Source organism: Tursiops truncatus, chromosome 6 (genome assembly GCF_011762595.2).
Source record: "Tursiops truncatus isolate mTurTru1 chromosome 6, mTurTru1.mat.Y, whole genome shotgun sequence".
Lineage (NCBI taxonomy): Eukaryota > Metazoa > Chordata > Mammalia > Artiodactyla > Delphinidae > Tursiops > Tursiops truncatus.
The window spans coordinates 7,162,104-7,184,277 of NC_047039.1; the positions used below are offsets into that span (position 1 = coordinate 7,162,104).

The window sequence follows — 22,174 nt, forward strand, 5'->3', positions numbered from 1 at the left end:
TGTGCACTAATTTCAGTATGCTTTTACCCCAGACAATTTACACTTAAATGAGGTAGCAAATTCGTATTTCCTATAACAGACTTAGGAAAACAGAATCAAAACCCATCAGGTGGTTTGAGTAATGAATAAACTATGGAATACTCCAGGCCTGAATCTTTTTCAATTAGATACAGACTAGCAAGCAGCCTGGGAAATTGATTCTCTTTGAAGCTTCTGCAAGGTTTATACTGAGTCTACCAGTGTCTTTCTATGGACTGATTCTAAACCACATGCTGGAATGCCTCTTGCAGACAAGGAAGGGTAAGGGAGGGTGACCATAGATATAGTATGGTCAGGGCAGAGTGTAAAATAAAGTTGACCTCATAGACACAGGATAAAGTTTTCTTCTTAATCATAAAATCAACACACGACAGATCAGATTGAAACAGATAGAAACATACATCCATATATACCCACACATACATCATGTTGCCCTGAAGAGAGTTAATGGCCTCTAGTTTAGTATGACTTGACCAGCTGTACCTGGATGAAGGTTATTAACTTATCGAGAGGATAATATTCAGTGTCTGAGAGGCATAATTTTGCCCTTTGACACTAAGGATGATCAAGGTAAAGGGACTTTGCCGATGAACGTGAGTGTTTTAGGTCTTCGGGGTAAATAATCTTGATAGAGGAGAAGCTACATTTGGTGAGGGACTCGTCTCATTGTCAACTAGCTCCTTTTACTCTAAACTCTCATCAGCAATCTAGAGATAAAATTAACTTGCTAATGAGAATTAGCGATGCTTATTTTTATGAACAAATTTTTGTTCAGGATTTCATATCAAACTCCTACGAGTTTGGGTAACAGCAGTGATGATGATGATGATGATGCAGCGTTAGGATGTTTTGATGACAAACATAGGAACCTCAATTCAAAAAAAGTACAGGGATTTATTACCTTGTATAAGGAATCCCATCTACTAAGGCTCCAGGTTTTTAGGCTCACACTTGGCATCATGGGACCCAATTCTTTCCTTCCAATGTGCTATTCTTGGTGTGTTGTTAACAACCTGCATGGCTTCAGGGTGGCCGCAGGTGTTCCTGTCACTGCATCCTTATATACCGATGTCCAGAACTGTGCGTGTGCATATACAGTACTCTTTTGTCACAGGGTCTGTGTCACAGGTCAGAACTGGATTACATGGATGTCATGGAAGCCAAGGGGAATGGAAGTAACATGATTAGCTTGGGATAATCTATATTTAGCTCTTGAGGAATGAAGCCAGCCTCTCAGCTGGTCGAGATTCTTTATCTAGTGATGGGATTTAAACCCTGCCCCTACAGGACTACTGTGATTTTTCAACAATAACTTTCACAGTTGAATATAATGGAATTAGAAGAACTCTAGACATCTCCCGAGTTCCACTTGTATCCTTTTGTTTTTCCACACCGTGTAGCAGTAACTATTTCCTTCTGGTAATCAGGCTCAGTCACTTCAACCACAACATAATTATCTACCCTCATACCTTTTTAATTTTTTCCTTTTGGTCTGTTTGCTCAGTGGCAGGAGGACTAAAATGGCAAGAAGGTAGCCTCCGCCAGCAGTTTGAATTGTTGTGCCTCTGGTGTCAATATTCCTGCCTTGAGCATTAAGGTGTCCAAACCAGCAGAGCCGCAGAAATAAGGGAAGCAAAATCACACATTTTTCAAGTGGCTCACTAGTGAAAATAGTGTTGCAGATGCTTGGATGCCTTCCCAAAGGCCGTTTCGCTCCTTCACTGCTTCTACCATATCAGCCACAGTTGCTAAATCATGTTAAGTCTAAGCCAATCACATAACCCTCTATCCTGTTTTCTACTGGTCTACGGGTGTTCATGTGATTCAGTTTTCGTGAACTGAAGGCTCCCGAAAAGAATTTTTTCTCTCTAATAAGCATAAGGAATTTGAGGAGGGTACTTTCATATGAGAATGTGATATCTTGAGTAGTGGCAGCTACTTTGTTATCAAGAGAGGGCAAAAGTCAACACACTGAGGTCCCACGATGAGATCACTGTTTCACTGAAATAACTCTGGGATACCCATTCTGGGTGTCTTCTGAAGTAAATAAATTTATATGGTTTAAGCCATTATTAGGCTCTTTGTTCTTTCAAGCCAAAAACACCCTAGATGAAACATACAGGGAAGGTGGGTACTATAGGTAGCAGATCATACTGAGTGGAGCAGCCTGGTGCAGGGCACTGAGGACCCAATTTTCCCTATATATTTTTTATTTTTTAATTTTTTGTAACATCTTTATTGGAGTATAATTGCTTTACAATGGTGTGTTAGTTTCTGCTGTATAACAAAGTGAATCAGCTATACATATACATACATCCCCATATCTCCTCCCTCTTGCATCTCCCTCCCACCCCTCTAGGTGGATACAAAGCACCGAGCTGATCTCCCTGTGCTATGCGGCTGCTTCCCACTAGCTATCTATTTTACATTTGGTAGTGTATATAATAAGTCCATGCTACTCTCTCACTTCGTCCCAGCTTACCCTTCCCGCTCCCCGTGACCTCAAGTCCATTCTCTATGTCTCTGTCTTTATTCTTGTCCTGTCCCTAAGTTCTTCAGAACAATTTTTTTTTTAGATTCCATATATATGTTAGCATACAGTATTTGTTTTTCTCTTTCTGACTTACTTCACTCTGTATGACAGTCTCTAGGTCCATCCACCTCGCTACAAATAACTCAATTTCATTTCCTTTTATGGCTGAGTAATATTCCATTGTATATATGTGCCACATCTTCTTTATCCATTCATTTGTTGTTGGACACTTAGGTTGCTTCCATGTCCTGGCTATTGTAAATAGAGCTGCAATGAACACTGTGGTACATGACTCTTGTTGAATTATGGTTTTCTCAGGGTATATGCCCAGTAGTGGGATTGCTGGGTCGTATGGTAGTTCTATTTTCAGTTTTTTAAGGAACCATACTGTTCTCCATAGTGGCTGTATCAATTTAAATTCCCACCAACAGTCCCAAGAGGGTTCCCTTTTCTCCACACCCTTTCCAGCATTTATTGTTTGTAGACTTTTTGATGATGGCCATTCTGACCGGTGTGAGGTGATACCTCATTGTAGTTTTGATTTGCATTTCTCTAATGATTAGTGATGTTGAGCATCCTTTCATGTGTTTGTTGGCAGTCTGTATATCTTCTCTGGAGAAATGTCTGTTTAGGTCTTCTGCCCATTTTTGGATTGGGTTGTTTGTTTTTTGATATTGAGCTGCATGAGCTGCTTGTATATTTTGGAGATTAATTCTTTGTCAGTTGCTTCATTTGCAAATATTTTCTCCCATTCTGAGTGTTGTCATTTCATCTTGTTGATGGTTTCCTTTGCTGTGCAAAAGCTTTTAAGTTTCATTAGGTCCCATTTGTTTATATTTGTTTTTATTTCCACTTCTCTAGGAGGTGGGTCAAAAAGGATCTTGCTGTGATTTATGTCATAGAGTGTGCTGCCTATGTTTTCCTCTAAGAGTTTTATAATGTCTGGCCTTACATTTAGGTCCTAGATATATTTTAGTTTATAATATAGCTAAGAACTTAGGCATTCTCTCTTTCTTCATGCTATGAGGCACTGTTCAAAGTACACCCATTTTATTGTCAACCTGGCTCAGGTTCTACTACCTACAGTTTAAGTTTACTCCTGAGAGACTGATCTAATTTCGGTGAAAGATAAAGTCAAATTTCTAGACCTGTAGAACTAAGGATAAAACCTCAAAAGGCTGTACATTTGCCGAACTAAAAAGCATCTAGCGGCCTGTCAACCTTCCCTGGGAATACTCCTGTGCTTCAGGAGACGTAATAGAGTTAGTGTAGAGAACGAGATACCAAGAATATAATGATGAATGATCTGTTCCAAGTTATTTGACACGGATACTTAATCAATGTCTACATGTAGTTACTTGAATACAATATTGTTATCAGGTTTGTTGTCCTACTCTTACTTTCCAAACTAACGTTTTCCTTAAACATGTTAGACTACAATCAAAATACAGAACATGAATAAAGCTCTTGGTTGTCAAGACTCAACTCTGTTTTATTTTATCTTTTTGTAATTAATACTCTCAGACCAAAGGAAAGAGAACAAATAATTACAGATCCATAGACTTCCAATAAAAAAGAAGATTACAGGTAAAATAAACATCAGGTAGCTGTCAGTGAACAACAGGATATTTCAATCATTCAAGCCAGGTGTCTATTCATTTAAGAACACATATTCATTTACACATAGAAAGACTGCAGATAATCTACACTAGCGTATCTCAGAATGTGTTCCCTGGAATGTTACTTTATACTCCCCCCACCCCACCCACCTGCCAAAAAGACACTATGTCAAATAAACCTGCATAATACGGCGTACAATACCCTCCTCTTAGATATTCACAATGTGCATCAGTATATTAGAGGCTTTGACAGGTTATTCTGTAAATGAGCCAACTAATCACAACCTATCATGGTGAAATTTATTAGACTTGGGAAATCCTTTGACTATGTCCATTATCCTGTGGAATAATTATTACAAAGAATACATTTGGGAAATGTGTAAATTCTGATGATATCAGGGTTTTGTATCTCCAGGAACAAAAGTTATTTTTCATCATTGTTTCTATGCTATGAAGTAATGGCAATGAACATTTTGCTGCAGTATACTGGAGCAAAAAGTTAAGATTTAATATATGAGATATTGTAAAATCTGAGTATAAACACCTGAGTTCTTTTCTATAATGGAAAACTCCTCCAAATTTCCTGTTTATATTTTAGCTGGTCCAACAACAAAAAGAAGATGATATCTCAAAAATAGTTTGTGCATACATTTCCATCTAAAACACATGCTTAGGTCAAATTTAAAATGTTTCTTCTAATAGATTCTATTCCAGATCAATCTAATAGAATGCATACGATTGTATGCATGTGGGTCTTTCTATATGAACACAGGAAAAATGTGCTTACACAGTTTAAAAAAAGACTTCTTTTACCTGACCCCAATGAGGATATAATTTTAAAAATTTAAAAACATATTTATAGAAATATGAATAAAAATAAACCTATAATATAAAGTTAAACCACATTCACTACCAATTTCAGAAACTCCAGTTTTAAAAATAACTATGTCAAGAAAAAGTTTAATACTAAATGGAGCACAGGGAATATAGCTTACTGGTTGATAAGTAAAATTACTTTATTGTAATACTGCTGTGGAATAAAATCACACACGTAACTTGTACATGCAGGGGAAATACAGCCTAATGTAAACAGATGGTTTTTAGCACATTCCTTTACTAGAATGTGGTCACCTGCCACAAAGTACACAAGCTCATGCATAAGATCAAGACTTTACATACAGCTGAGATCACAACGTCATGCATATAACAGCAGCGTGCTAGACAATCGTACCACAAACTGTGCGGAAGTTCTCCCCCACCCCATAAGCCACTGCCAGCAGCTGCTGTGGAGTTTGGTTACCCATATCCGTGACATGAACGATGTCCTTTGGAGAATCTCGTTCCCTGTGGCTGTAAGTATTCTTATTTTTATAATATTTTAATGATGCTTGCTATCAAAATGTTAAGTACAGAACTAGAAATTATGGAAAAGTAGACTTGTTACAATACTGAACAATTATATACATCTTATCTCAGGTACTTAAAATAAACACCACTTACATTTAAACATATCATCAAAAATAATTTACTTCTCAGGCTTAAATGAACCCAAATAACACATCTGATGACAGCGTTCCAGTGAAGGGGGAAAAAAAAATCAACCTCCATAAAGTATTTCCTGACTGCTAGCACTAAAAAATCATGGCAAGAGTCATTCTAAGACCTGGCTAAAGTATGACTCATTGTAGGTAAGTTCTATATAAAAACACCTATTAGAATAAGCTTTCAATTATATTTTGGTTGGATAAACAACCAAATTGATATTGATTATTTATTAGTCAATGAAAGCAAGTGTGGAATAGTTATCAAAATACTTCTCATTTCCCTGCACCTACAAGTGTACTTCAATGTCCTTCCACGCCTATTTATGTCCTAAGTATATTCTGGTAAAGAGAGAATTCTATTTTGTTATTAGGCGACAGCTGCTTGCTGAGTTACTGATGTTCATAAAAGCGTAGAAGCAGAATTCTGGAACCAAAAGTCACTTTGAATGGTTCAGTTCCATGCCGCCTGGCAGCAGTATGTGCCCCTTTCAAAACAGTAAATTCAATACTTCTGGAATGCTCCAGGATATCCTTGAATCAGGCCAGGGAGTAAAGGAAAAAATACAGCCAACTCTCAATAACAATGGTAGGTAGGATGGATAAGTAAAAATCTGAAGATCTAAAAATCTTATTTTAATTAGTAAATTGAATCCCCTCTTTAAATATTTGACTGAAATTTTTTAATATTTTTTTGCCAGATAAAAAGAGGACTTTAATTTTGCCTCTTTTCTCTGCCCCCACCCCCGCCCAAACACTCTAGAGGAGGTGAAGAACTCTATAGTCTGATATATGTAGTTGCAAAGATGGAAACATATTTTGACATCTAGCTTTTCCAATTTAGATATTTAAAACTACCCATATCATATTCTAGTATATAAGGGCCTATCTACAGTTTCATCTTTGCATAATAAGGATGCTTTATAACTTGTTTAAAAATTAGTACTCCTTTAGCGAGGAATGACTACTTACCATAATCAACATGAGCAGTCACATCCAACTTGTCTGACTTTGACAATCTACAACTCAGTACTTACCAAGTTACACTTTCCTTAGAATGTAACATTTGCAAGTGATATGAATTGAAGATGACAGTTTTACTCAACATTGGTGTTAATTCATGACTGGAGCCAGTATGCCTTGATAAACTGGGCATAAGACAGGGCCTGTAATAGCTGCCTTTCCTGATTCCTGCGTATCTGGAGTAAAACGCTGTACTACTCTGCCCCAGTCCTTCTCCAGTAATCATCATTCAATTAACTCAAGATACTGATGTGAAATATTTATTATACCGCTAGTCATATAACTGTTTCAATTAGCAACATCCATATTATATTGGTTTCAAATGTGTAATTTGAACTTTAACTTCTTATAAATCATTCTACTTTCATTAAAAGTATCAGTCTTCTATTCACTGAAAGTAAAAACTGGTGAAAGAGAACAAATATAACATATTTGTTGCTTATAACATATTTGCTTTATAACATATATACTTTGTTGTATTTGGGCTAAGACTTAACTGATGATGTACATGTATTAGTAAACCTTTGTAGCAGTGTTATATTTTTATTCATGTACAAGAAAAATTTAACAGAGAAATATATAATAAGCAAAAGTCAATTTAATTTCAAAATGTCATTTGTATTATTATGTGCATATTTATAAGATCAGTAGTTCTTTAATATGAATTAATATTAATTAAAGAATATTAATATTAAGGTAACTAGGGAGTCCTTAATACCTCTACAACAAATGAAGAACGTTGGTTTTTGAAAAGTAAGTAAATTAACATAACTGCCAGACAAATTTTTCCACAGAAAATGATCCACCCATAAGTATTAGTTCTGAGTGTTACATAATTTCTATTAGATTTCTAAGAGTAAGTCTAGTAGATACTTAAACATTTCTGAAACTCCGAATCTTTCCAGAATATATTAAAATAAGAACAGGGGTAAGGGGGAATCAGAGAAAGAATTGTCTTCACATTTTGATCACTCATATGTTATGTTAAGAAATAATTAAATGATTAATTAACTTCAAACAGTTCTTTTTGCTTCTCCCACTCTCCCTGCTCTCTATTCGTGTTTGCTTATTGTCTTAAGAAAAAAGAATTAAAGAATTAATGCAAAATTATTCAGTTTTATAACAGAATCTATAAGTTGTTTCTATGCCATCATGTATTAGATTGTTAAAGGCATTATTTAAAGACATTCTTATGTGTCACAAACTAGAAAAATGTCCTTTGTGATTATCTCTGATAAAAATAGCATTGTTAGTAAATGGAAATGATGAAACAAAGAAAATGCTGCAGATAAAGTTTGATGAACATATTTTGTGTTCTCGACTTATAATGTAGTAGTATCTCAACCAAGTCCAGTGGCGGGCTGCATATATGTCATGGAAGCTGCCATACAAAGTGAGCAGGTAGCAAGATTAGAACATGACATGGTAAGGTAAAAAGAAATGACTAAGTCACATAGCAATAACTTCAAATACCAGGCTTTGCAATGATTGAAAAGTCATGTTCAGTGACTTGTAATTTACTTGCAAGTTTATTATGTTGGAAAGCTGCAGCAAGACAACAATAAAGTTCGCAACTGTTACAAATATTCAAATTCTTCACTTACCTCATCTGGGTTAGCATTAAAGGTGAGGCTGCCTTCATCCAGCTGCATGTACAATTTTCTAAAAGAAAATCCTAGAGGTGGGTTCTTATTGTATATGGAACAGTGACCCCAAGTGGATTTACACAACCTGTAAGTAAGATAAAAGCAGACGAGAAAACATGACTATATTGAATTTTTCTAAGTTAAATATGTATATATATGATAAAATAGTGATATGAAATAACATAAAATTGGATTTTACAGCTCTAAAGTATAAAATGTTTACTTTTATACTTGTTTTATTTGTTTACCAGAGTAAGATAGACAAATGTCTTCAATTTAGCAATTTTGACAGCACTTAATAAATGTGAGTTACAAAGATTAGTAATATTTGTGAGTCCTACTGAAGTTAAACATAAATAATGATGATGATAATGATAGCCAACATTTGCCAAGTGCTTACTCGATGCCAGGCACTATTTAAAGCATTTTAATAGTATTAGCTTGCTCAGTCTTTACAACAATCCCATGATTTGGTGCTACAGATAAAGAAACAGACACCATAAAAAAGTTGCCCAGGGAAACACAGCTTGATCTGAATCCAAGGAGCTTACTCCTGAGTTTGCAAACAGGCTCCGGACGCGCAGGCTCAGCGGCCATGGCTCACGGGCCCAGCCGCTCCGAGGCATGTAGGATCTTCCCGGACCGGGGCACGAACCCGCGTCCCCTGCATCGGCAGGTGAACTCTCAACCACTGCACCACCAGGGAAGCCCCTGAGTTTGCAATCTTAACCAAGAGTTTAAACAGAATTAAGCAAGAGTGTGCTCTATTGCGAAATATAACCGAATTGGTAGAAGGAGGAAGGTTGCTGGGCAGAGGGAGAAATTATAATGCTATAACTTCAATACTTAAATTGCAACATTAAGTTTAGCAGTTTTTAAGATACTGCTTCAAAACGCTGGTTCTTTACTATCACAGCTATATATGATTGTTTACAAAATCTGTAATACTTAAAATGCTAATGGTTCATACCTCAAAACACACTGTTTCTACACATTGGTATACCTGTTTCCAACTCTGTTTGAGGCATTAGCTACTGGTTGTTATTTGAAAGCTAACGTTTCATCTTATTACAATGCCTGGAAATTCTGGATGTATTCATCCAGAAAGTGAACCATAGTTTCACTTTCTGATATTCATCATTGATTTTTGGCACAAACTTCCTTCTTTTCTCACACACATAGCTTACAAGAAAACAAAAAAGTTACCGTCTCAGCCTGTAACATCAAAATTTCTGAGGATAGTGGGTAAAATATCTAATTTTGTATGGGAATATCTTCTTAATAGTTAATTTATATCCTTGCATTATTTTTACCAACCAAATGAAATCACTGATTTCGTAACAATGAGTTTAGTAACTTGTTTAGAAAATTATCAATATTTTAGCAGTCTCTTTAATCTAGTCCCATAGCTTTCGATTTTATTACTAAGCTACATGAAAGCAACAGAACCTCTCAACATCCAAATTAAAAAAACAAAAAACAAAAAACTAAGCTAGCCTTTAATTTATCACTAAGAAAAAAAAAATCCAAGCATCAGATATATAGGCATAATTATGTGGTAAACACTAAAGGAAGCATTTCTTTTAAAAATGAACAATCCAAATTTAAATCCCAAATGAAAACCACATTCTGATTGAGTTCATATAAGCATAGAAATAAACTCTTCTACAAACTTCAAATATAGGATCATAAATTAAGTTTGATGGGAATACTAAGGTGTAGAAAAGAGGTTATAAATAAAAGTGAGCCAGTTTTAAAGTACTTTTTTTTTTAAGAAGATGTTGGGGGTAGGAGTTTATTAATTAATTTATTTATTTTTGTTGTGTTGGGTCTTCGTTTCTGTGCAAGGGCTTTCTCTAGTTGTGGTGAGTGGGGGTCACTCGTCATCGCGGTGTGCAGGCCTCTCACTATCGTGGCCTCTCTTGCTGCGGAGCACAGGCTCCAGATGCGCAGGCTCAGTAGTTGTGGCTCACGGGCCTAGTTGCTCCGCGGCATGTGGGATCCTCCCAGACCAGGGCTCTAACCCGTGTCCCCTGCATTAGCAGGCAGGTTCTCAACCACTGCGCCACCAGGGAAGCCCTAAAGTACTTTTCTTTCCTCTTACACTGAACAATTAAAAATTAATAACTATACTTTAAATATTACTAATAGAATTTCCTCTCACTTCCACAGTAACTTCATTATGACAAGACAAGGGAAGAATAACAAGATGATATTGATGATTTTTAGCTATCTGAAGGTTGAGAAATGAACTACATAATTAATACTATAATTCCGTAGCATCGGGAAGCCTGAGTTAAAAATGTCATTGTTGGTAATACATTTTTACTAAAGTTTGGCTATTTAGATAATTGATTCTCTCCATAGATTTCACTGAAAAATGGTTTTAAAGTCTCAAAAAACTTGTTTTTAGACACGTTTTACTCCGTTCAGAAGTTTCATTTTAAAATAATGAGACTTAAGTAAACTTTGGTAAAGAATGCTAGAAAACCCAAGATTCAATGATTCTTTCATTTTCATGACTCATGTATACAATCTGTTAAGGAGTAACTTAGGTTCCATAGATTCTATTGCACCAAAAGTTCTTAGATTTATAGCTTAAATTTAACCTGGTAAAAGAGCTGCTGAAATTTCTACAGTCTACTTTCACTTCAGCAAGTAGATTATCTCTTTGCTTTCCAATATTTGCCTAATTCATTGAACAAATAGTGGTTAGAAAATATAAAAAGTAGATGAAATATTCACCACTTAAAGTTTATGCTAACAAGCAGCACCAACCCCCCCAAAACAAACAAACAAACACAAAAAACAAAAATCCCACAACCTGTAGGCAAGATTCTACTTAGAGCTATCTGGATCCAACATGGTGGGCTGAACTTACCCTTGCCAGAGAAGTTCATCATTGGCCAGGTCCTGCCAAACACAGGAAGCTAAGCAGAGGTCAGTTGCATTCAGGTAGGACAAGATGGTAAAGCTTAGCTCGGGAGGCAACATTTCCAAATTAATGAATCCTTCCTGTTCTTTCGATTTCCTTGTCTTCAAAAGATGATATATATCAATGCCCCCTTGGACTTGTTTGCGATGACTGGTGTTAGAAATGCTGCTGGCAGCCATCCTCCTGCCCTGCTCTCTGCTGAGGTAGCCTTGCTCACTGTAGCCTTCCTGCTGTAGCTGCTGGTTTCTGGCGACTCTCCACAGCCCCTGACCCATCTGCAAGCCTGGGAGAAAGCCAGAATGGAGTAAGAAGGCGACATTACAAAAGTAATCCACCTTTCCCTGCGGTACAACAAGTCTACATGAAGCATTCATTTATCAGAATGAACATTACTCATTAAAGCGTATTAAATGGAGTAGGAAATTACAAATAGTTGGAACATAGTAAGTATGAAACTTGGATGGAGAACTATTTAGTTTGATTATCACCTTTATCTCAGTTTGCTAACCACTTTTAAAGTCCATAGGTGACATAATCATTTTTCACAAGTTAAGATTTAAAAGTTACTGACGTCTTAAAGACTCTTACAAATTATAATTATGTGGACTTATGGGCCAGTAATAAATACAACTCTGATCAGAGCACAGGACTTCACTTAAAAGACCTGTACACCCTGCTTTTTATCACAACCCAGGCTAAGCTAAGCTAGGCCCTTTTAACCAAATTCCCAGATGCATAACAGCTGTGAAACAGGCTTTTCGTTTAATTCTTGCCAGTCTGCTCTTAAGTTGTGGGCTGTAATAAAATGTAACATAGGCCCTGAAGTCTAATTCCGAAACCGTATAAATTAGACACGTAGGACTCCATGATAAAGAGCTCAGTAATGACTATTTGGTTCTGTTGCTGCTTTAAATACAAATCATAATTTAGACTAATTTTCCAGTTCTTCTCCAGGAGCCCTATGGACTCCTCAGAGGTACCTGGGAAAAGGCAGGAGAAGGGATGGGAGTGCTCTAGCCTCTTCTCTCTCCACTTGACCTCCAACCAAAGTAGCTCTACATTTATCTCTTACAAATATCAGACTTCCTCATATACAAATATTTAGAAGACTATTGGCCTAGACTTTCTATTTCACTTGGTTTTGCAAATAAGTGACTTTTCCTGGGCAAATAAATTCACTGAGAAAAATGAAATCAGGAAGAGCTTTTAACTAACACAAATAATTATTTTCATGATCTCTTTTACAAACAAAATATTCTTGTTTTAAAAGCCCAAGTTGACTACTGGGACGTGCGTGTTTTAAAAATTTGGAGGAAGAAATGGATTTTTGTTCAAAATCATTCAAATAAATTTCATAGCGTGACCTAAACTTAAAATATGGTTTTGTTTTAATTGGCTGCTTACAATAAGGAGTAATAATCAAAAAATAAAAAAGCAACCCCTCCCCAAGCCCACTGGTGACCAGAAATTCTGAAAATTATTAGGAATAATTTGAAAATTGAGTCGAATTTCAAAGAATGTCACCGAGTATTTTTTCAGTATTTAAAAAGGCATGTATATTTATTGAATTATTGTCTGTTAGTTGGATAATGGCCACTGTAACAGGCTACTTGTTGATTAAAACAGAAAAAATAGTCCAGGATAATTTTTCACTCTTTGTCCTTACTGTGAACTGCTTGGAAATCCACAAGCTTAAGCTATAAAGAGATGCGGGAGGGAGGATACAGAGAGAAGGAACATATTAATAATTTTTAAATGTGGGGAAATTTGTTTTTGCAAAGAAACCACAAAAGGTAGTAACTTTTCCTCCCTACGACACATACTACCATAATGGTAGCAGTTCCTGAAGTAGTGGTTAAGCTATTAATAATTAAATTCTTATTTTCTATTAGAATGATTGAAATCCCAAACTGACAACACCAAATGCTGGCAAGGATGTGTGAATTCAAAATGGTACAGTCACTTTGGAAGACAGTTTGACAGTTTCTTACAAAAATAAACATACTTTTACCATATGGTCCAGCATTTATGCTCCTTGGTATCTACCCAAATAAGTTGGGAACTCATGTCCACACAAAAGCCTGCACACAAACCTGCAGCTTTAGTCATAATTACCAAAACTTATAAGCAATCAAGTTGCCCTTCAGCAGGTGAATGGATAATTTACTGTGGTACATCCAGACAATGGAATGTTTAGTGCTAGAAAGAAGTGAGCTACCAAGCCATGAAAAAATATGCAAGAAACTTAAGTGCATATTACTAAGTGAAAGCAGCTGACCTGAAAATGCTATGTAATATGTGATTCCAATTATAAGACATTCTAGAAAAGGCAAAACTACAGACAGTAAATTAACACAGAAAAAAATACAGAATATCAACAAAAATTTGTAAGGAGCTATAAGTTTCCTTAATGTTTAAATATGCTATGTCATGTTACAACATAAGTACAACTTAATTTTGACACAAAAGACTCATAAACATTTAAAAAATTTTATCATAGCCATTTCTCTGTTTATCTTAGCAAGAAAATATCTAGAAATTGAATTGATTGCTAAGCTCACCCAGTATATCTGTCGTCATTTTAGATAATTATATTTATTCTTCTCTTTTGCATTTGTAGCACTAAAGGTAAATAATCAAACGTGGTGACTGTGATGTCTGAAGTCTCAAGATTTAAGGCATTTAGTATCAATTTTGTATGTACTTTCCCTACAACATCTTTCTAGGGACATATGGTTAGGCAGCTGTTATTACTCTCAGGGATGTTGCTAGGGGACACAGAATCAGGGTGATTTCCCTAGGCTCTGGACTTTAATGGGGATCACTTAAATAGAGCACTGGATAAAGTGATTCGGAAAGCATCCAGCAGGTAGAAAAGAGGTTAAGCCAACAGCTGGTTCTTAGGATTAAAACAAGTTGATGGGGAGGGTGGAGGTTTGAGGCTCATCTACACGTGATTCAGACAAAGAAAACTGCATTTTCTATTCTTCTACTGCTAAATAAATATTCTTCTATTGCAAATTACCCTTGCGGGATGTCTTTTTCCCTTTAAAGCAGTTCTTGATACGAAGCATGAACACAGTATGATATATCACTTGAGAAGTATTACTATCATATATTTATCCTTCGGAGAAAGGAAAGGGTGTCGACAGTGTTCCACCCCACTCCCAGTCTTCCTTAGGGTAATAGTGGTGTGGAAGGTGGACAGAACTGTCAGAAAAGTGATAAAACTCTCAAAAAGACAGGAGATCCACTACAGAAGCTGTGAAGCAAGTCACAGAGGGAGCATAGTGCTGTGGACTTTGAAGTTGAACAGACTCGAGTTCAAATCCTGACTTCACTGACGAGCACTTACAGGACCTTGGAGAATCTACTCGACTAGTCTAAGCTTTGGTTTCCTCATATTTAAGGTGATAATTTGCATATAATATAGTGGTAATACATATAGTTCAGAGGGCTGTTGTATTAAACATTACATATAAAGTGCACTTCACAGCTAATAATAAAATGTTAGCTCATTTGTTTTGACAAAACCATATTTTCACAGAGTGAAAATGATGAGCATTTCAGTAAAACTTATTGAATGATACTTCAATTATCACATAAAAAAAAGAAATCCATGAGTGAGTCTACACTGATTATCACTAAATATTACATGAAGAAAGGAAAGCTCTTCCTTATAGTAAAATTCTGAATAATGAGTTAGAAAAATCATCATCTAACTACCATCATAGAAAAACTAATTCTTAAGGCAAGAATTATCAGTGGGTGCTGAATCTGGAATTTGATAAAGAATGGAAGATTTACAGAGTCTCAAATATATTACTCATTAATTACAAAAAGAAATTAAGAAATCAGACAATATTTAACCAAGTGTTCAAACTCAACATTTACCAATAAGAGACAAACGGACATATATGCCTCTCTGGACATGATACCCTGAGAAGGATAGGACATATATGCCTCTCTGGACGTTATACCCTGAGAAGGATAGGACATATATGCCTCTCTGGACGTGATACCCTGAGAAGGATATAACAATTATACAGTACTCTGGCCAAAAATATATAACCTTTATCTAATCATGAGGAATATCAGAGAAACCCAAGAGTCTATAAATAATCTTTTTTTTCCTTCAAAATTGCCAATGCTGTGAAGATAAAGAAAGGAATCATCCCAGATTAAAGGACACTGAAAAACATGACATCTAAATGCAGTGTGTGGACTGGATCTTAGCATGAAAAAAAAGTGCTAGAAAGGACATTATTGGGATAACTGAAAAACTAGACATACGGGCTGTAGACTGGATAAAAATACTTATATGAATGTCAACTTTTCTGAATTTGATAACTGTACAGCGGTTTTGTCAGAGTATATTCTTGTTCTTTAAGAAAAAAACTGAATTATTGAGGGATAATGTATAAGACAGTCTCAAATGGTTCAGAAAAACAGAAACATCTGTCTCTATACAGAGAGAATGTTAACGCAATGTTGCAAAATGTTTAAAATTGGTGAATCTGGGTAAAAGGTACACACCAGTTATTTTTATTAATCGTACAACCTTTCTGTAAACAGAAATCTCCTGATTGAGGAATCCAAGCATGTGAAACTTGAAAATAACTGAGTTTGATGTGCACTAAGTATAAGAATTACTGCCCTAAGAGCTTAGCATCATACAGACTGAAAACCATCACGGAGATAAATGCTCAGCATCACAGTTTAAGAGTAGTAGGAGACCCCTGTCAAGGCAAACATCAAAATAGTAAGAATTATTCTTGTCAGTTGTGATAGAAAATTTTCTTTTAAAGGCTGAAGAAGTATTTTTAAAGAAAGTAGGGGAAAAAAATACCCCTTTAACTTTGCATGTGCAGATTTAAGGCTTGGAATTCCTGGCTGTGTTCCCTCCTTCCATACATAATATTATGTGCACAATATTTTTAACATAATATTTAATAATATAAATATTAAACCATAATATTGTTTTTGTACTATAAACCACAATTTATTTAGTACTTACTCTATGCCAAGCATTGTGGAAGTTTTAATACATTATCTCATTTTTGTCCTCAAAACAACCTTCATAGGTAGATATTATTCTAATTTTATAGCTGAAGAAATAGTGACTCAGAGAGGTTAAGCAACTTTGCCCAAGATCTCAGAGCTGGCAAATGGAAAACTTAGGATTCCATCTCAGGTCCATCTGAGTCCAAAGGTTAGTCTTAACCACCAAACCTTATGCCCAGAACTGGCAAAGACGATCCACCATCTGCTTCTTCATCACCAGCTCTCATCTCTTCTCCCTCTGTCACTGCTTATTACCTCCATGCTGCTCCCAGCTGCAGCCTCTCTTTAGGCTACTGTTCTTGTGGAAAGCACATACACTTTGACGTGAAAAAAGATCTGGTTCAGACTCCCACACAGAATCTGTTTAGCTTATAGTCTGTGGTACTCATTTTCCTCACCAGATAAACAGTGAATAAGTCTTATTCCATGGAACTTATAGGGGTTAAGAGAACCTAAGCCACAGGGAATTTATCATAACAGGTAGTTTTGTAGTCACCACTCAGTCCGCTTTAAATGATAACTCTTATTTATTTTGGTTCTCCCATTTCAGAGTACACCTGGTTATTCTGGACCTAATGATCTGAGTAGTTATAATCCTGGTTCCAAATTCCATTAATTGAGGATCTGTGAATTCGGAGATGCCATTTACCTTCGCTAGGAGAAAAAAATAACAACTAGTAAATATATAAAGTTAGAAGAAACTAACTTTGCTTAGGCTGACACTCTTAGCTTGGCAAATAAGGTCAAGTATTTAGTTATCAGTCAGTGATAACAGAGATACCTTTTGGCAGTTAAGTACTACCATCATCTTTAATCACTATAGACATGTTTCTAGAAATGAAAACTTTAAGACTTCATGGGACGATTCAACATATCAAGAGTCCTTATGGCGGTATCACAAAATAAATCGATTAATAAGAAAGTTCTACTCTAGATCTTTATGACATCTTCACATCCCAGGAACTTGAATTATAAAGAGCTTTATGGATAGAGTGTCAATTTCTTGGATCTTTGAAATCAATGTTACAACTGTTGAGATCTATATTTTTAAAGCATATTTCTTGATTATAAAATACGAATTAGGGGCTTCCCTGGTGGCGCAGTGGTTAAGAATCTGCCTGCCAATGCAGGGGAGAGGGGTTCGAGCCCTGGTCCGGGAAGATCCCACATGCTGCGAAGCAACGAAGCCTGTGCCCCACAACTACTGAGACTGCGCTCTAGAGCCCGCAAGCCACAAGTACTGAGCCTGCGTGCCACAACTACTGAAGCCCACACGCCTAGAGCCCATGCTCCACAGCAAGAGAAGCCACCACAACGAGAAGCCCATGCACCACAACGAAGAGTAGCCCCCGCTGGCCGCAACTAGAGAAAGCCCACGCACAGCAACAAAGACCCAATGCAGCCAAAGATAAATAATAAATTAATTAATTAATTTAAAGAAATAAATAAAATAAAATATGAATTACTCAAACATATGTTCCTTAAGATGACAATAATTTTGGAACTTACCTATCATACTGTGCTTTATTATTGTTTATTAAAAGAAATAAAAATTTAAAAATATATACAGGTAGTCCTTGCCTTGTACAGTACCAAGCTAACTACTGGCTGACAGTTCCATGGGACTGTGCACAGCAAGGCCACAGTTCTAACACTCATGCATTTCAGTTTACATGGTACTGTGCAGAGTAAGAACTGCCTGTAAGTACTAAGATGGGGGACTAATTCAACACAATAGGCTACATGGAAAAATCCAATACCAAACACAGTGCCTTAGACCTACAAAGCACTCAGTAAATATTTGTTGACTGCAAGAATGGATGAATGGTAAACAATAAGAAAAACTGAATTAGATGAACCTCGACCTAAATATCACATCTTTCAAAAACTCATCAGAATGGATCATAGACTTAAATGTAAAGCATAAAAGAATAAAACTTTTAGAAAAATACAGAGAAGGAAATCTTAGGGATCTATGTCTAGGCAAAGAGAGTTCATCAAAAGTATGATCCATAAAAGTAAAAGTTGATAAAGTCGACCTCATCAATATTAAAACTTTTGCTCTTTGATAGCCCATGTGAAGACAAAAACACAAGCTACAGACTGAGAGAAAATATTTCCAAACCACATATCTGACAAAGGACTAGTATCGAGAATACATAAACAATTTTCAAACTCAAAAGCAAAAAATTAAACAATTCAATTAAAAATGAACATAATATTTACAATAGCCAGGACATGGAAGCAAACTAAGTGTCCATCGACAGATGAATGGATAAAGATGTGGCACATATATACAATGAAATATTACCCAGCCATAAAAAGAAACGAAATTGAGTTATTTGTAGTGAGGTGGATGGACCTAGAGTCTGTCATACAGAGTAAAGTAAGTCAGAAAGAGAAAAACAAATACCCTATGCTAACACATAATATATGGAATCTAAAAAAAAACCTAGGGGCAGGGCAGGAATAAAGATGCAGACATAGAGAACGGACTTGAGGACACGGGGAAGGGTAAGGGTAAGCTGGGACGAAGTGAGAGAGTAGCATTGACATATATACACTACCAAACGTAAGGTAGATAGCTAGTGGGAAGCACCTGCATAGCACAGGGAGATCAGCTCTGTGCTTTTTGTCCACCTAGAGGGGTGGGATAGGGAGGGAGGGAGGGAGACGCAAGAGGGAAGAGATATGCGGATATATGTATATGTATAGTTGATTCACTTTGTTATACAGCAGAAACTAACATACCATTGTAAAGCAATTATACTCCAATAAAGATGTTAAAAAAGAAAAATTGAACATAAGACATGAACAGATATTTTGCCAAAGAGGACATACAAATGGTACACAATCACATGATAGACGTTCAGCATCATTACCCAGGAGGGAGGTGGGTGTAGTTATAAAAGGGCAGCACCAGGGATCCCGGTGGTGTTTGAACTGTTCAGTGTCTTGACTGTGGTGCTGGATATGTGAATCTGCACAGAATCTCATACACACAGATACACATTTGAGCAAAAATAAACTGGGGAATTCTGAATAAGATAGGCGCAATGTATTAATGTCAATATCCTGGTTGTGATAGTATATAATAGTTATGCAATATGTCACTGCCTAGGGAAACTAGGCAAAGTGTACAAGAGATCTCTTGGTATATTTCTTGCAACTGCATGTGTATCTACAATTAACTGGAAAAAAAAAGGACAGAGTATTGTACACTTAAAATGGGTGAATTTTACGGTATGTAAATGATACCACAATATAGTTTTTCAAAGAACTAGAGATTCTAATAAACACTCTAAAGAAGGTGACCAAGGACACAGCAAGTCTAGTGTCTATGACAAATAGTAACTATTTTAGATTTAAGGATACCCAACTAATTATTAAAAATCTATGACCTATGAATCACCTCTGACTTTGTGGAATGTACTGTATAGATTAAAAGAAGACAGAATCAAGGAATACGAATACTTAAGGATACAGATCTATAATAATGTTTTGACTATTTACCTAGGAAGTATCAATAACTGAGTAACGGTATAAATGCAAAAGGATTGATGTGTGCCTGTTACTCGGTCTAATAAAAAAAAACCCAGCATAAATGCAAAATACATTAAAGAAAATTGGTTTAACTACTCATTAAAAATCAAAGTACATAAACTAATGTGATTTAATTTGGATTGCTTCAATTCCAATTTTATAATATTTCTGATTTGTGGGAATAATGATCCAATTTGGTAAAAATATTTTAAAAATCAATAAGTTGTTTAATCTCCTTACTACTTAGATATCCTTGTTTCTATGAAAATAACAGCAACAATAATAATAGTACTTTTTTTACACATTGACTGGATAATTTAGAAGTCTGTATTTTTTAATCTAAGTATTTAGGCCTTTTGGTTTTTAAAATTAATATCTAGCTTTATTATGCTGAGACTAGAGAATGTGGGCTCTATGATGTGTGCTTGAGAGAAATGTGTAGGTTTTCTTGACACTGCTATTTTGGAGAGTGAATTTAAAGTTGGAGTTCCAGTTATGCCATACGCTGTATGACCTTAGATATTTCAAACGAGGTTTCTGATCTTCGGTTACCTACAAAATAGGGGAAATCACTCCTATCTATTTTACAGGATTGCTATACGCCTTAACTGAGATAACATATATAAAAGCATCTTTTAATTGGCAAAGCAGTATGTACGCCCTGACTCATTTCCTTTTTTCTAATGCGAAAATCTGAGAAACAGCTATATTTTTCTGACATATTTTGGATGTACTTTTCTCATTTTTTAAAAAAGAAATACAGTGGTAGTCTAAACAAATCTGTTGTAACATAGCACAAAGGCACTTCCACTTAGGACGCAGCATAGATTAGATTAATTACCAAGAACTCTACCAAGTTAATTATTAACGTTTATGAGAACAATACTTTTCTGTTATTGTAATGTCTTGTTCTCTTTTCAAAAGAGTAGAGTATTTCCACAAAAGAATAATAGAGATTACTTTATTAATACCTGTTGGTATATCTAATATAAAATTATCTTTAAAATATATTAAGCAGCTTTAATCAAAACATCCCTATGTAACAAGTTAAACATCAAATAAAGTACTATTCTAAAAGAACACACTGTACCACTGCTTTTAGCAATTTTATGGCACTAAGCACTCAAATAGCACATGCTGTGGAAACAAACATATGTAATAAAGAATGGATTATGCACCATTTAGATGGATGGATGACATGCAGTGGAAGATGGGAAGAGCACAAAGCAGCCTGGAGGTCTCAGGAAAGCATTCTGCTTTAAACACTTCTGTCTGAAGCAAACGAGATTCCATAAAGTCTCTTCCTGAGCAAGCAGTGTTAAATCACGGGTTTAACATGAATGGCTACTTTATGAGTGACATGAATGAGCTACTTTAAACACTCATTATAAATGGTTAGTTTTTTTCAATATTTCTTAAGTGTCTAAATAGTGGGGTTTACAAATAAGAAATTTCCTATCTCAGATAAAGACCTAAAATGTGTACCAAAAGAATTATCTCTAACATGCAAATTCTATTGCCTTAAAGATGAGGAAATTCACTCATTTATATCTTCTTAAGAGATTTTCAATTTTTTTCCAATGAGAAAGTAACAACTAGATTTTTGGTTACTTTAGGTTTTAAAAACCTTTTTAAGTGTTATCATGTGATATTACTCAAAGGCATAAGAACATGGGAGATTCTATGATAAAATATTTTATACATATATAACCAAATTGGCAGCCCAACATTTACTTCTCTACTTCCAAAAGAGCAGACCACCAAAGTAGTTTAGAACAGATGAGTAGAGGGGAAAAAAGAAAAGAAAAAACCTGATAACCAATCACACTTCTAACATTGAAAGGCAACAACTGTAGAGAAATGAAGGAAGGGTAAGTCCACAAGGAGGCCTTTTTCAGGAGAAAAGGGAAATAGCTAAGTACTAAGAGGTCACAGGGTACATTAAAAACATAAAAAAACAAAACAAATTAAAAAAACAGTCATTAAATTTAAAGATCTGGTCCTGCAAGAGCAGCTTTTGCTACTAAAAAGCATACCATTGTAGGTTTTTTTTTTAATTCGAAAAAGATTTACAATATTACTTTGTTTTCTGAAGGTTTTTTCCTGTTCTTTGATTCTGTAATGAGTGTTACCAAATGGCATCTAAACAAATGTAAACATTAAGATGTCATTTAAAATGTAACCAAAAAGCAGAGAATTGGGGGCTTATTTAATTTCACTTATTTCTTCAG

The 22,174-nt window shown here is 35.6% G+C and overlaps 1 protein-coding gene across 1 annotated transcript in view; it reads right to left on the reverse strand.

The window, feature by feature from the left end:
* The window catches only part of FBXO8 (F-box protein 8), a 38,939-nt gene that overhangs the window by 12,700 nt on the left and 4,065 nt on the right, over positions 1 to 22,174 (reverse strand). Inside the window, exons 2-3 of the mRNA XM_004324499.3 lie at positions 11,283 to 11,619; positions 8,360 to 8,486 (exon numbers count right to left, since the gene is read on the reverse strand). Of these exons, the coding sequence (XP_004324547.1) occupies positions 8,360 to 8,486; positions 11,283 to 11,611 (456 nt within the window). The 5' untranslated portion in view covers positions 11,612 to 11,619. The remainder of the gene's footprint in view (positions 1 to 8,359; positions 8,487 to 11,282; positions 11,620 to 22,174) is intronic.